The 10,684-nt window shown below is 39.5% G+C and overlaps 2 protein-coding genes across 2 annotated transcripts; both read left to right on the forward strand.

Annotated features, from left to right (window-relative positions):
- Position 1: 1 nt before the first annotated feature.
- Positions 2 to 4,320, forward strand: LOC140942984 (uncharacterized). The gene is made up of 4 exons (XM_073392010.1): positions 2 to 187; positions 1,722 to 1,798; positions 2,559 to 3,011; positions 3,888 to 4,320. The coding sequence occupies exons 1-4, from the start codon at positions 130 to 132 to the stop codon at positions 3,966 to 3,968; spliced, it is 669 nt and encodes a 222-aa protein (XP_073248111.1). The 5' UTR covers positions 2 to 129; the 3' UTR covers positions 3,969 to 4,320.
- Positions 4,321 to 5,930: 1,610 nt separating this feature from the next.
- LOC140942957 (uncharacterized) lies at positions 5,931 to 9,542 on the forward strand. Its single transcript, XM_073391977.1, has 2 exons — positions 5,931 to 6,203; positions 7,308 to 9,542. The coding sequence occupies exons 1-2, from the start codon at positions 6,001 to 6,003 to the stop codon at positions 9,385 to 9,387; spliced, it is 2,283 nt and encodes a 760-aa protein (XP_073248078.1). The 5' UTR covers positions 5,931 to 6,000; the 3' UTR covers positions 9,388 to 9,542.
- The last annotated feature ends 1,142 nt before the right edge of the window (positions 9,543 to 10,684 follow it).

Raw genomic sequence — 10,684 nt, forward strand, 5'->3', positions numbered from 1 at the left:
CGCGCATCGCGTATTCGGCGCGTTTTTCGAGTTTTTCGCCGCGTTGTTTACTTGCGAAATGGAAGGCGTCCGTTAAAATGGGGTAAATCTTCGGTTTTGTATCTCTGCATACAAAAGTGCGCTCAGAAAATGCCTCCGATAAAGAAGAAGAAAAGGACGAAAGTTGATAGAAACTTCGGAGAACAAGGTACGGTGAGGCAATTTATTTTATAGAAACAATGAAATGAAAGTTTCAGGACTTAACTCAAGCTTGCTGAAGTACACAAACTATAAAACAGTTTTACAACTTAACAGCATTACAGTGAAGCCATGGACTAGAAAGGGTGAAAAATTTGCACAACTCCATGCTTTTATCATACGTACATTAATCTGTGTATTCAAATAAAGCCTGTGTGCATGTATGGCTTTGTCCTTTTACTCCGTGCAGGTTCATGGATTTATTGTGCAGCAATTTCATACTATTTCACACAAATATTTTTAAACTACACAAAATACACATGCATATAAATGTTGCGGTTAATTTTTCTTTTCAGGTACTTTTTGTTTTTCCTTTGTTTCAAATTCATTAGCATACATTACCATATCCAAAAGCAATGGAAAAATAAAAATTAACTGAGATAAAAAACATAAATAAATGTATGGAGCTGTACAGAAATCTTACAAGTGTCCAGTTTCAAAATACTATCCATCATAAGTAACACCTGATTTAAACAATTGGAGAGTGACATTTATCATGTATCAATCTATTGTATTTGATTTGTTCTCATATGCCCTAACCATGAAGATGTTGTAGTTAATTTTTTATCTCAGGTAATTTTTCTTTTTCTTTTGTTTTTGGGTATGTTAATGTATGCTAATGGCGTTGAAACAAAAGAAAAATGAAATCTACCTGAGATAAAAAATTAACTACAACATAGGCATTATATTGTCAGTCTTATACTCAAAGACAGATAATGCGTTAAGTCAAGTTATCTATTGAAGCCATGTTAGAGTAAAGTTCTGACAAGCTACATGGCTTTGAAGCGGCAACATGAGACAAGATGAAATGGTGATAATAATAATACATAATTAACATAATAATAATAATAATTTAAAAATTAATAGCACCCAAATATCTATATGAGTATAATCAAAATTATGACATAAAGATGGGTTGAATACTGACAGGGACATGGCCTAATCCTCAAAACCTGAAAGGATTGTATTTGAAATAAACACTAGCTACAAATTTACTACCCCCTGCTAAGAGGACCTTTTTATAAGGTAGTGTTAATAAAACTAAAGAGCATAGTCAAACTTAATAACCAGAAGATGCACGAAAACATCAAACTCATGCACCAAACTCCTACTTTAAATTATCACTGATCAGTAGTACAAAAATAGCCAAGATCACATACTGGTATTTTTTTATTTATGATCTGACATAGCCAGCACTGCAGATGAAACTAAACTCTGGTTAAGTTGGTCTGTGAAACAGTGCCACATCCTTGTTCTAGGCCCTCACCTGTGTACCAGGATTTGAGTGCACGCCATGATTGGCCTGTTTAAAAAGCCTTTGTTGATTTGCCAATAAGGTTAAAGGAAATGCAAGATAATTCATTGAGTCCCATTGGAGGCCAAGAACAAGGCTATTGGCACTGCTTCACAGACATTACTCACCTAGGTTAAATTTCATCTGCGGTGTTGGCTAGATGTGACATTGTTTTACATTCTACCTACAGAAGAAACCGAGTCTTCTGAGTCAGGAAAGCTAAGTGAAACCAATGAAGTTGTCAAGCACTTGTCAAGAACAAGATTAGTAAGTTCACTCCACAGTAGACTTCTGGTCATGTTAAAACACTCCGTGGATGAAATCTTTTTTGTCTGAAAGGCTCATTAGCCACTATCCCAGTGATTAAGAGCGGTAAATGTAAGCTTGCCTGTCTAATATCTTATTATGCAGTTTTGTCAGTACTGTACTTCTGACATTGACCATACCCAAAGCATGAAACTATTTCAACTATTTTTAAGTTTCTTTGACTTCCCTTGCCTGTTTGTGTTAACAGTCACGGTAAGTTATTCAGTCATAGTATGTCAGCATGATTATGTTTGCCTCATAACAGTGTCCTTCATACTTTTAAACTGTGCCATATACATTGTGGATCTTGAGGCGGATATAGATTAGTAGGAAGCATAAAAAGCTGGAAAATCAGTAAAAAGGTCAAGACAGAAAATAGGACCCCTTGATACCAGTCCAGTTTCAAACAGTGCTGTAATGCTGTCCTTTAATTAGGTGGAAAAAATCCTTTCATTATTCTGAAGGTTGAGGGCTGTCTGAAATTCAGCTGTAGTAGTATATGGTTATCAAATAGTACCTGTGACCAGCAATGTTGCCTCCTACTTTCATTATCAGAACACTTTGTTTACCCTTAAAAACCCAGTTGTGGAACACTTCATGTTGAAAACCCTTGCAGGACAATTACATGACTCAGTACAACTAGTGACTGAAGAAGTGGTTTTTGTCATATTGATGGTAGTTTGTACAGTATATATATTCTTTGTTATTATTAATATCGTAGGATAAGGAAAATACCCCAAGAAGAGCAAAGAGTTGGTTTGCTCAGAGAAAAGAAGGAGATCCTTATGATGCAGACTCTGAACCTGAACATGGAGCTATCCCTTTAACAGCAATGACTATTGATCAGAACATTCCTCTGGATAAACAACTCTTCCATTCCAGGCTGTCACCAGTACATACAGATCATTCTACACCAAGCATAGCTGCACCAAACTGTGGTTACCAAACCTCAGATTGTTATGGATTTGATAGCATGCCTTCACCACTACCTTTTTCTCCAGTGGGACAACCTGTTTTGCCACCTAGTTTTGTCCCCAGCTCTCCTGGATCTGTTTCTGTTACATCATCGATTACGTCAATATCTCCTGGAAAAAGGAAAGCTGATCCTCGTATTTTTGATGTGCCAATCGAGAGACCAAGCAAAAAAATGAAGAAAAAGAAAACCAAATTGTTGGTGAGTATTTTGTTGATAATAAGCAATTATTGGAGACCCAACAAGGCAAATGCCAGTCAGGTGACAGACTGGCAATGACATGACTTTGTGATATTGATGAGAAAACCCTCTGGACTCAAGTTAACAAATCACTGACAATTTTCTATGTTCTGTACTCTTATCGACACCATTGCATAATTTCCATGGTCTTAACTCCTATCAAACATAGCTGTCAGCCAATAAGGGCATGAGAAATTGCTCAGTTGTAAAATCTGTGTTTGATGTGGCAAGTGGCTCATCAGGCCAGAGCTTATGTTGTTTTTGGTTTTCCAAAGCAGAAAGCAACTAGGGATATGACTTCTTTCCCCTGGATGGAATGCTAGTCCATCACAGCATTACCCCCCAGAATCTGATTCACCAGTATACACCTGGGTGGAAGAAGGAATTGTGAGAGTGAAGTGTCTTGCCTAAGAGCACAACATACATGTAGTACCTTGGCTACAGCTTGAACCTGGACTTCTCTAGCCATTATGCCACTGTTTCTCCACTTGTTATGTTATCAAAAAGTTTTCACCAATACCAGCAGTTTTGCTCCCATCTGGTTTCCCAGAGTTTACAGTCTCATTTCTAACATGCAAAATAGCTGGTGGTGAAAAATCTACAAACCTTTAGGAAACCAAGTATTAAGCAGCCAAATTTTCTTCCTAAATATTGTTGGGGTCATCAAGCAAATTTCTGGAAATCATTTTCCTTAATTACTGAATTGCTGTCCCCTCTAGGCAAACATCTCCAGGTAATGAGAGTTTGTTTGGTCAAGTTCAGCCCCCCTTTTTTTGTTTCTGGAATGATTTACAGCTTTGCGTCAAACTCAAGATATCTTATTTGGTTCCTTTTCAGGATACAGAAGATGAAGACTGGGTATATGAGTTGAAAGCACAGTTTCAAGAAGTAGAAATGGTTGATCTTGTTATTGACTAGAGAACAGAGTATAATGAAAGTTTGTAACTTACTATGTACCTTTAGCAGTAAGTAACCCTGTGTGGTGTAAATAAATATTATAAGTTAGGTATAATATAAAGGAGCTGTGATAAAACACAGTGATCAAAGAACAACAAACCTTACTGCCAGCTGAACAGCAAGGATTTCTACGATCAAACAAGCTTTGTTTGAAAAAAAAAAAAAGAAAAAGCACTTTCACACCGACAGACTTTCACCAATTTTAAATTAAACAAGCATTTTTAGCAGGACTTTCCATTTCTACTAGTAATAATCTTGAATGTGTACTGTGCATCTGTCTAATTTATTCCAGAAAAGAAAATTACCAAGATGATGCTTTGGATAATGATGTGTATTCAAGTTTTGTTTGTTTAATGTTTGTTCTGTTTTAGTGAATGTAAGAATGCAGCTTTAATAGTTTAAATCCATGCATATGCAGCATGCATCCAGCATAAACGTCTTGTGGAAACTGTAATAACTTGAGGAAATATTATTGCTAACTTGAGGAAATATTGTTCATTCGCAGAATGTAATTTTGACAGTTTTTAAAGGCTTAGCACACACTAGACTTTTTCTATGCTACACTGTACCATTCTTTAGGGTCAGTTTCTAACACTCTCTAAAGTTTGGTCTTTCTAATTCATTACTAGGCCTGGGGAGGAGAGCAGGGCTCATTTTTCAGAACAGGGGCTTGTACTCCACCTTACATGTCCAGAGACAATTGATTTTGATTCATTTTGTCCTTGAAACATGCCACAGAGGAATAATATAGCTACAACTGCAATATGTTGCCTGGTGTGTGCCAAGCTTATTAAGGTCAACACTTGCTGTATACTGTTGTAGGTACAGGTAGTACAGGTACAGTTAATGAACTGGTTCCATTAATAATTACACATCTCTCCGACTAAAAAATGAATACGTTATTTCATTATTCAGGGTCGGCCAGGGGGGGTAGTGGTATACCAGTATACCCGAAAAAAATTTGTCAAATTACCCAAAATTCATCCAAATATACCCAAAATTATACCCACGTATACTTTATACCTGAAATTCAAAGAAAGTGATATACCGAATACCCGTATTTAAGCTGCAATATACCGTATACCCGATTTAAAAAGCCCCTGTATACCGTATACCCAAAGACCCTGGCCGACCCTGATGATTCTCTGAAATCAAGAACACTGAAAACATTTCATGGTACATCTGTCTGCGAGAAAAAGAAATTTATTCTTTTACGTATTTTCCCTACATGTGTTGTGTAACAGGAATAAATCTGTGAGGTAACTCTTCAGTTTTGTTGAACTGTAGATTTAATGGCCCTGTACGTGGCTACACTCATACTTGAAAATCTACTGGAGGATTGTTTTCTCGCTACTGAATGGGAAAGGCCGTTTCAGTTAATGCAAGACTATCAGAAACGTTTTTTTTTTTTTTTGTAATTTCGTAATAATGAAGCACTTCTGGTCTGGTGGCCAAGAAATGGAAAGTGCAATTTTCCCTCGTTGCCAGAACTCTCAGCCAGTGGCCAATGGGGTCACTACTTTCTGCTATTCTAACCTGAGATCAGGCGTTATTTCTTTTGTTTGCTTTTTTACTTCTTTGACTCAAGAGTGAAAAAATAGTTCCTCCCGAAAACAGATTACAGAGATAAAAGGAGAGGGCATGATCACAGGCTACTGCTATTCTTGCTCTCAGTTCCTTCCCACCCCACCCCCAATAAATAATTACTAAGTACCGGATAGAACACTGAAAAAAATTTCCTATGACTAGACTGTGGGCTTTCTAAAATCTGATACCTACAAAAAGTTCAGTGAAAGCTGGCTCGAAAGTGTTTTAATTTTTCACAATTTGGTCGATATAAACGTTTTTCAAATAAGTTACGATCTTCTACGGCACCATGACAAAAATTATCTTAGAAACCCGGGTTAGAAACCAAGCACATTTCAAACTAAACAACAGAGCACTTTCACTTTCACCTTCATTTAATTAACTGAAGTGTAAAGCCAGGCGTATTATGCGACATCGCGCACTTCCGCACTGCTGGGCTCCTTTCAACATGTCGGCGTGGCTGAGGTCCATTTTCATGTTAGTATTCTTCCGATTTTCAACCAAACGAAATATCACCCTCATGTACAAGAACATATGGCTTCAGCTTTTGATAGCATGGAGAAAGATTTGTTATTTTTTGAGCAGAAGGTTTGGTTTGCCCTTGTGGAGGTGAGTACTCACTTCCCCGCTACTCAAACCTTTTCTCAGCGGCCTAATCCATAACTGCAGTACTGGCCGTAAGAGTTAAAGCTCTAGTTTGTTCATCTGGATTTCGCTGTACCTCAACATAATGTGCCCCTCACACGAAGGTAAGATATATCAGCCCAGGTTTTCAACTCTGTGAGCGCGGATGGTAAAAGCGGTTCTGATGATAACATCCTGCCAGATGAACGGGTGAAAAAGGACTTCCAATGCTTTTTGATGCCTTGACTGGGTTAAACTCTTGTACGGTACGCTGTAGACATGGGGGAATAAACTGAATTTTCGACGTTGTTTTCATTAAAGTATTTAGCCGCTTGAAATCTCGAAATTTTCTTCAAGTTTGCTTCCCGTTCAATGTGGTCTCAAGACCCGGAAGTTAGCTCAGTCTGCCTGTTTACAGACGACAAAAATGTTTTTCTAGCGTAAGGACAGTTGCCACAAGACGAACACGATCAGGAAAGAAATCGAAGAGTAGCTTGTTCACTTGTTGGGTCTAACCCTCACGATTAACGCCCGGGCGGGGGGGGGGGGGGGGGGTTCTTTGCGAATTTCTGAGTGGAGATGTGCCGCTGGGAACCTGGAACCCTTAACCTATACCAGAGCTAGTTCAGATGAATTTTGCTACTCTACACTAGAGTAAACTCCCCAAATCCCCCCAATCCTAGAGTTGCTGTTTCCCTAGTCTAGATAAAATCTTCAACCAACTGATCAGTTTCCTGAAAAATGATACCCTAATCTAGATCCAAACTCTCTGATTTATATATCCTATCCTAGAGTAAACTGCTTGAAAACCATACCCTTCACAGCGGCACATACATATATAGCCCATATATCGCAGTGCCCCCCCCCCCGGGGGATTAAGGCCACCTTACCATGTAGGATATGCTACCCCCACCTCCCGTAGATGATAAGCCAAAATATAGACCACGTGACCAAAACTGTGGGGACAAGAATGAAATATACCAGGAAAGCATTGGGTGCCAGAGGTATTTATTTTCTTGCGTGCGTTTATCGGTACGGTTCATTCATTTTTGTCAAGTATACCTGAATTACTATTTTTTTTCTCTGCAGCTATATTTACGGCAAGGACATTCCAGCCACTCCCCTTTCACTGTTTCTGTTTAACGTTGGTAAGTGGCAAGACACGTTTTGGCAGGAAAGAAAAAGATTTTTGTCTCCTTACATCCCTTTCGAGGAGAAGTTTATTGGTGAAGTGTTTGGAATGGGCGAAGTTGAAGTACGTTACACAGGTAGCTTTCGGGCTGGACTGCAATCCTTGGGGATGTCCGGATCCGACAATGACATGATGTACATCTACAAATCCATAAGGGTAAACACCACTCAGAAAGCAAGTACTACAGACCATTTAACCATTAAAAGTTCTGATCAGCCAGGTCATGTATATCTGAGGGTTAACGTCCCCAAGTCAGTTTTTATACAGTCATATCACAGGATTGTTTTAAACGTGCAAGCGGACAACTTTGGTTTCCCATCTCCAGGAGAGGTTGACAAAATCTTAGATGAATCGGGGTTGCAAAATCTACAAGAGGGGTCGTGTGAATTTTTTCTGTCATCCGAAGTCTTTACCGAGCTTCATTCTCGTTTCAACTATTTTCGGTTCGGCGGTTGGGTGACCTTTCAACAGTCTGGTCCAGCTTCAACTGTACGCTGGAACATTTCCACATTGCCTAATTACGTGAACCTTGGGCCCCTGGATAATGTGTTCGCTCTTCACTGTCCCTCTTGGCCAGAAGAGGCATCTAGTTGGCTTAAAAGGGAAAGAAAGTTTGGCTTCCCTAGGGACGATGTTGTCAAAAAGATGTTAGACTACGGAGTCGACCTTGTCCCCAAGCCCAGAAAAATGGAGCACCCATCCTCATACCAGAGAAGAAAAACGTTTATGTGGAGGCTTTCGTTTTCCGTCCCTGAGCTGTTGCTTGTCAATTCCTGGAATGAAGCCCAAAGGATCTGCTACAGGTACGCTAAAACGCTGATGAAGACAAATCTTAAACACCTGGACATTCCAAGTTATTGTGGCTTAAACGTAATGTTTTGGCTGATCGAACAGACGAACCCAGCCCACTGGGTTGGTCATCATCTTGTCCTTTCGTTGCAGATGTTTTTTAAAAATTTGGAGCGATGTTGTCTGGACGGTTTTTGTTCTCATTATTTCATACCTGAGAACAACCTATTCATAGATATTTCTCAGGATAAACTGCTCAAGGGATCACAGACCTGTAGGGACATCAGTCAGAACTTGTACGTTCATCTCTGGCTAGATGAAGGAATTTGGTGCTATTTGAGTGGACTTCGCCAAATCACTTGGCATTCATTTAATTCCTCATCAACATTGTGCAAAATGTGTGATGAGAACATATTGGCGGAGTTTTTGGAGAGGTGGTCGCGGGCCTTATCAGACTTGCAACGGTCTTGCGAGAGAAGTTTTCGGATTTATTACTGCTTAAAAGTGTATAGAGAATTGGCTCGTGCCTGGTGTGCGTCAGAGCAATACCCTCAGCGAAGGGAATTCATCCTCAAGGCTGTGAGAACATTTCTGCACGACTCTCGCAAAAGACAACAAACGGCAGAGGAGCAGTTCATTGCTGACAGTGTTTGCTTTGCAAACCTGAGGTGCTTGAGGGCCTATTTCCATGAGGTTACATCCGTCTCACAATGGCGCTTTTTCTACCGAAAGGAGTTAATCCAACTGCAGCAAGATCTATTTCATCGAAAGGACTTTCAGGGCTCTGTCAATGTAGCTCTTCATTTTTACTTGCATGGAAACTTTGAAGCTGCAGTAAGAGTTTTAAAAAGTGACCCTTTGACGGATGAAACTGACAATAGTGCGCAAAGTATTCCAGTATTTTCTCCTTTCGATAAAAGTTCTGCTGACCCATTCATCAGAGAATTTCCCTTCAAAGGACACGCATTTTACTGTCCAGAGATCGTCGTTCGTTGGTACCTGTTGTGGAAATGCTACCTTCTGATGGACGCAAACGACACGGAACGAGCTGCCTTGGCTCAAAGGAAGCTCAGAGAGCTGGATCTCTGCAATTTATATCAAGAAAACCTCAGAATAATGAAACCATTATTTGAACCGTTTGGGAGATATTTGAAAGACCTTGCTATCCGACATAAGGACAGGTCATGATTACGACTTAATGCACTACCTTGTCAAAACGTGGCCTGAGGAGACGTTGGAGAGAGTAAAAACGGTGACCTACGTTGTGCACGTGAACGCTCATGATGAACAACTGTAACAAACACGAGTTATGGTTTTAAGCCCCGTGCAAACGGACGCAACGTTCAGTTCCTAACAATGCTGGGAGTTGTTGGTCGACAATGTTGCGTCCTTTTGCACTGGGCTTTAAAGTATACTGGACTTTGTAACTGTATAGTACTTCTCGCTGAGCAAAGCTGTAAATAAATGAAAATCAGCTTTCAAAACAATTATACTGATATTAATTCAAAGATGAAATGTCTTGTTGAAATGTTAACAATATGGCCAAGGAAGTCACAAAACAAATTTTGCGTCATAGAAAGTTCAGTAAGAAAGATCCAGATGTAAGCACAGCGCACTAAGTTCGAATAGAAATTTACGGTATACCTCTCGAAAACATTGCAAGATTAGTCGATGACTACTCGATCCGTAAACGCTAATTCTGGTTTTAGTGAACAATACTTTAAAATCCAACCGCGCTAAGCAGGTATCACCGGTTGCAGCGGCCTTCCAGCAGGTGACCCACGGGAATACACGGTGTGCAAATCACGGTCCGACCCTGCGCAGTAAGAACATTTATTTACTGATCTTTTGTTCAAAAGAATACAAAACATATCTATACACGTGTGGCGAGGAAACGCAAGGGTTTAGAAAGTATTATGTGTTCAATTTGCAAATGAAGAGACGGTGAGTGGTGAGTCATGATCTCTACTATGATTTTTCCCAACCCCTTCGCTTCTTGTGCCGCATGTAGCCTGTGAATTCCAGATGAACTATTTGTCCTGTTTGGAAAACAAAAATGTGGCAAAAAGGGTCGAGCACGAATCTGATCATTGTTAAAAAACCAAAAGACCTATCATGCTCTGAATTTTACTGTGAAAAATATTAAGAAAAATAAACTTAACAGCATCATATTTTTTCTAACTTCTAAAACCAAATTACTTTGACAAATCACAACAAGTCTTGAATTCAATGTCGCAATTACCGGAGAATTAAGCAAACTAAGTATAAATGTAGCCCCCGGAGACTAGCCTCGTAAAAAGCGTACGTGTGGATGCAAGTGAGGATCTACATCTACAACTTATCCTTACTGAGTAGGTAAGGATACTAATACTCTGCTGGGAGTTGTTGCGTCCGTTTGCACGTAGCTAAACGTTTGACCGGTTTCAAACCTTGCGCAACAACTCTCAGGAAATTCTCAGGAATTTTGATTCTATTCGTAGTTTCA

This window comes from Porites lutea, chromosome 7 (assembly GCF_958299795.1).
Source record: "Porites lutea chromosome 7, jaPorLute2.1, whole genome shotgun sequence".
Taxonomy (NCBI): domain Eukaryota; kingdom Metazoa; phylum Cnidaria; class Anthozoa; order Scleractinia; family Poritidae; genus Porites; species Porites lutea.

Bases quoted from the DNA above. Each gene is read 5' to 3' on its own strand.
- LOC140942984 (XM_073392010.1), top strand. From the start codon at position 130: ATGCCTCCGATAAAGAAGAAGAAAAGGACGAAAGTTGATAGAAACTTC. The intron at 188-1,721 runs GTACGGTGAGGC...TTCTACCTACAG, and splicing joins TAGAAACTTCGGAGAACAAG to AAGAAACCGAGTCTTCTGAG. The intron at 1,799-2,558 runs GTAAGTTCACTC...TTAATATCGTAG, and splicing joins ACTTGTCAAGAACAAGATTA to GATAAGGAAAATACCCCAAG.
- LOC140942957 (XM_073391977.1), top strand. From the start codon at position 6,001: ATGCGACATCGCGCACTTCCGCACTGCTGGGCTCCTTTCAACATGTCG. The intron at 6,204-7,307 runs GTGAGTACTCAC...TTTTCTCTGCAG, and splicing joins TTTGGTTTGCCCTTGTGGAG to CTATATTTACGGCAAGGACA.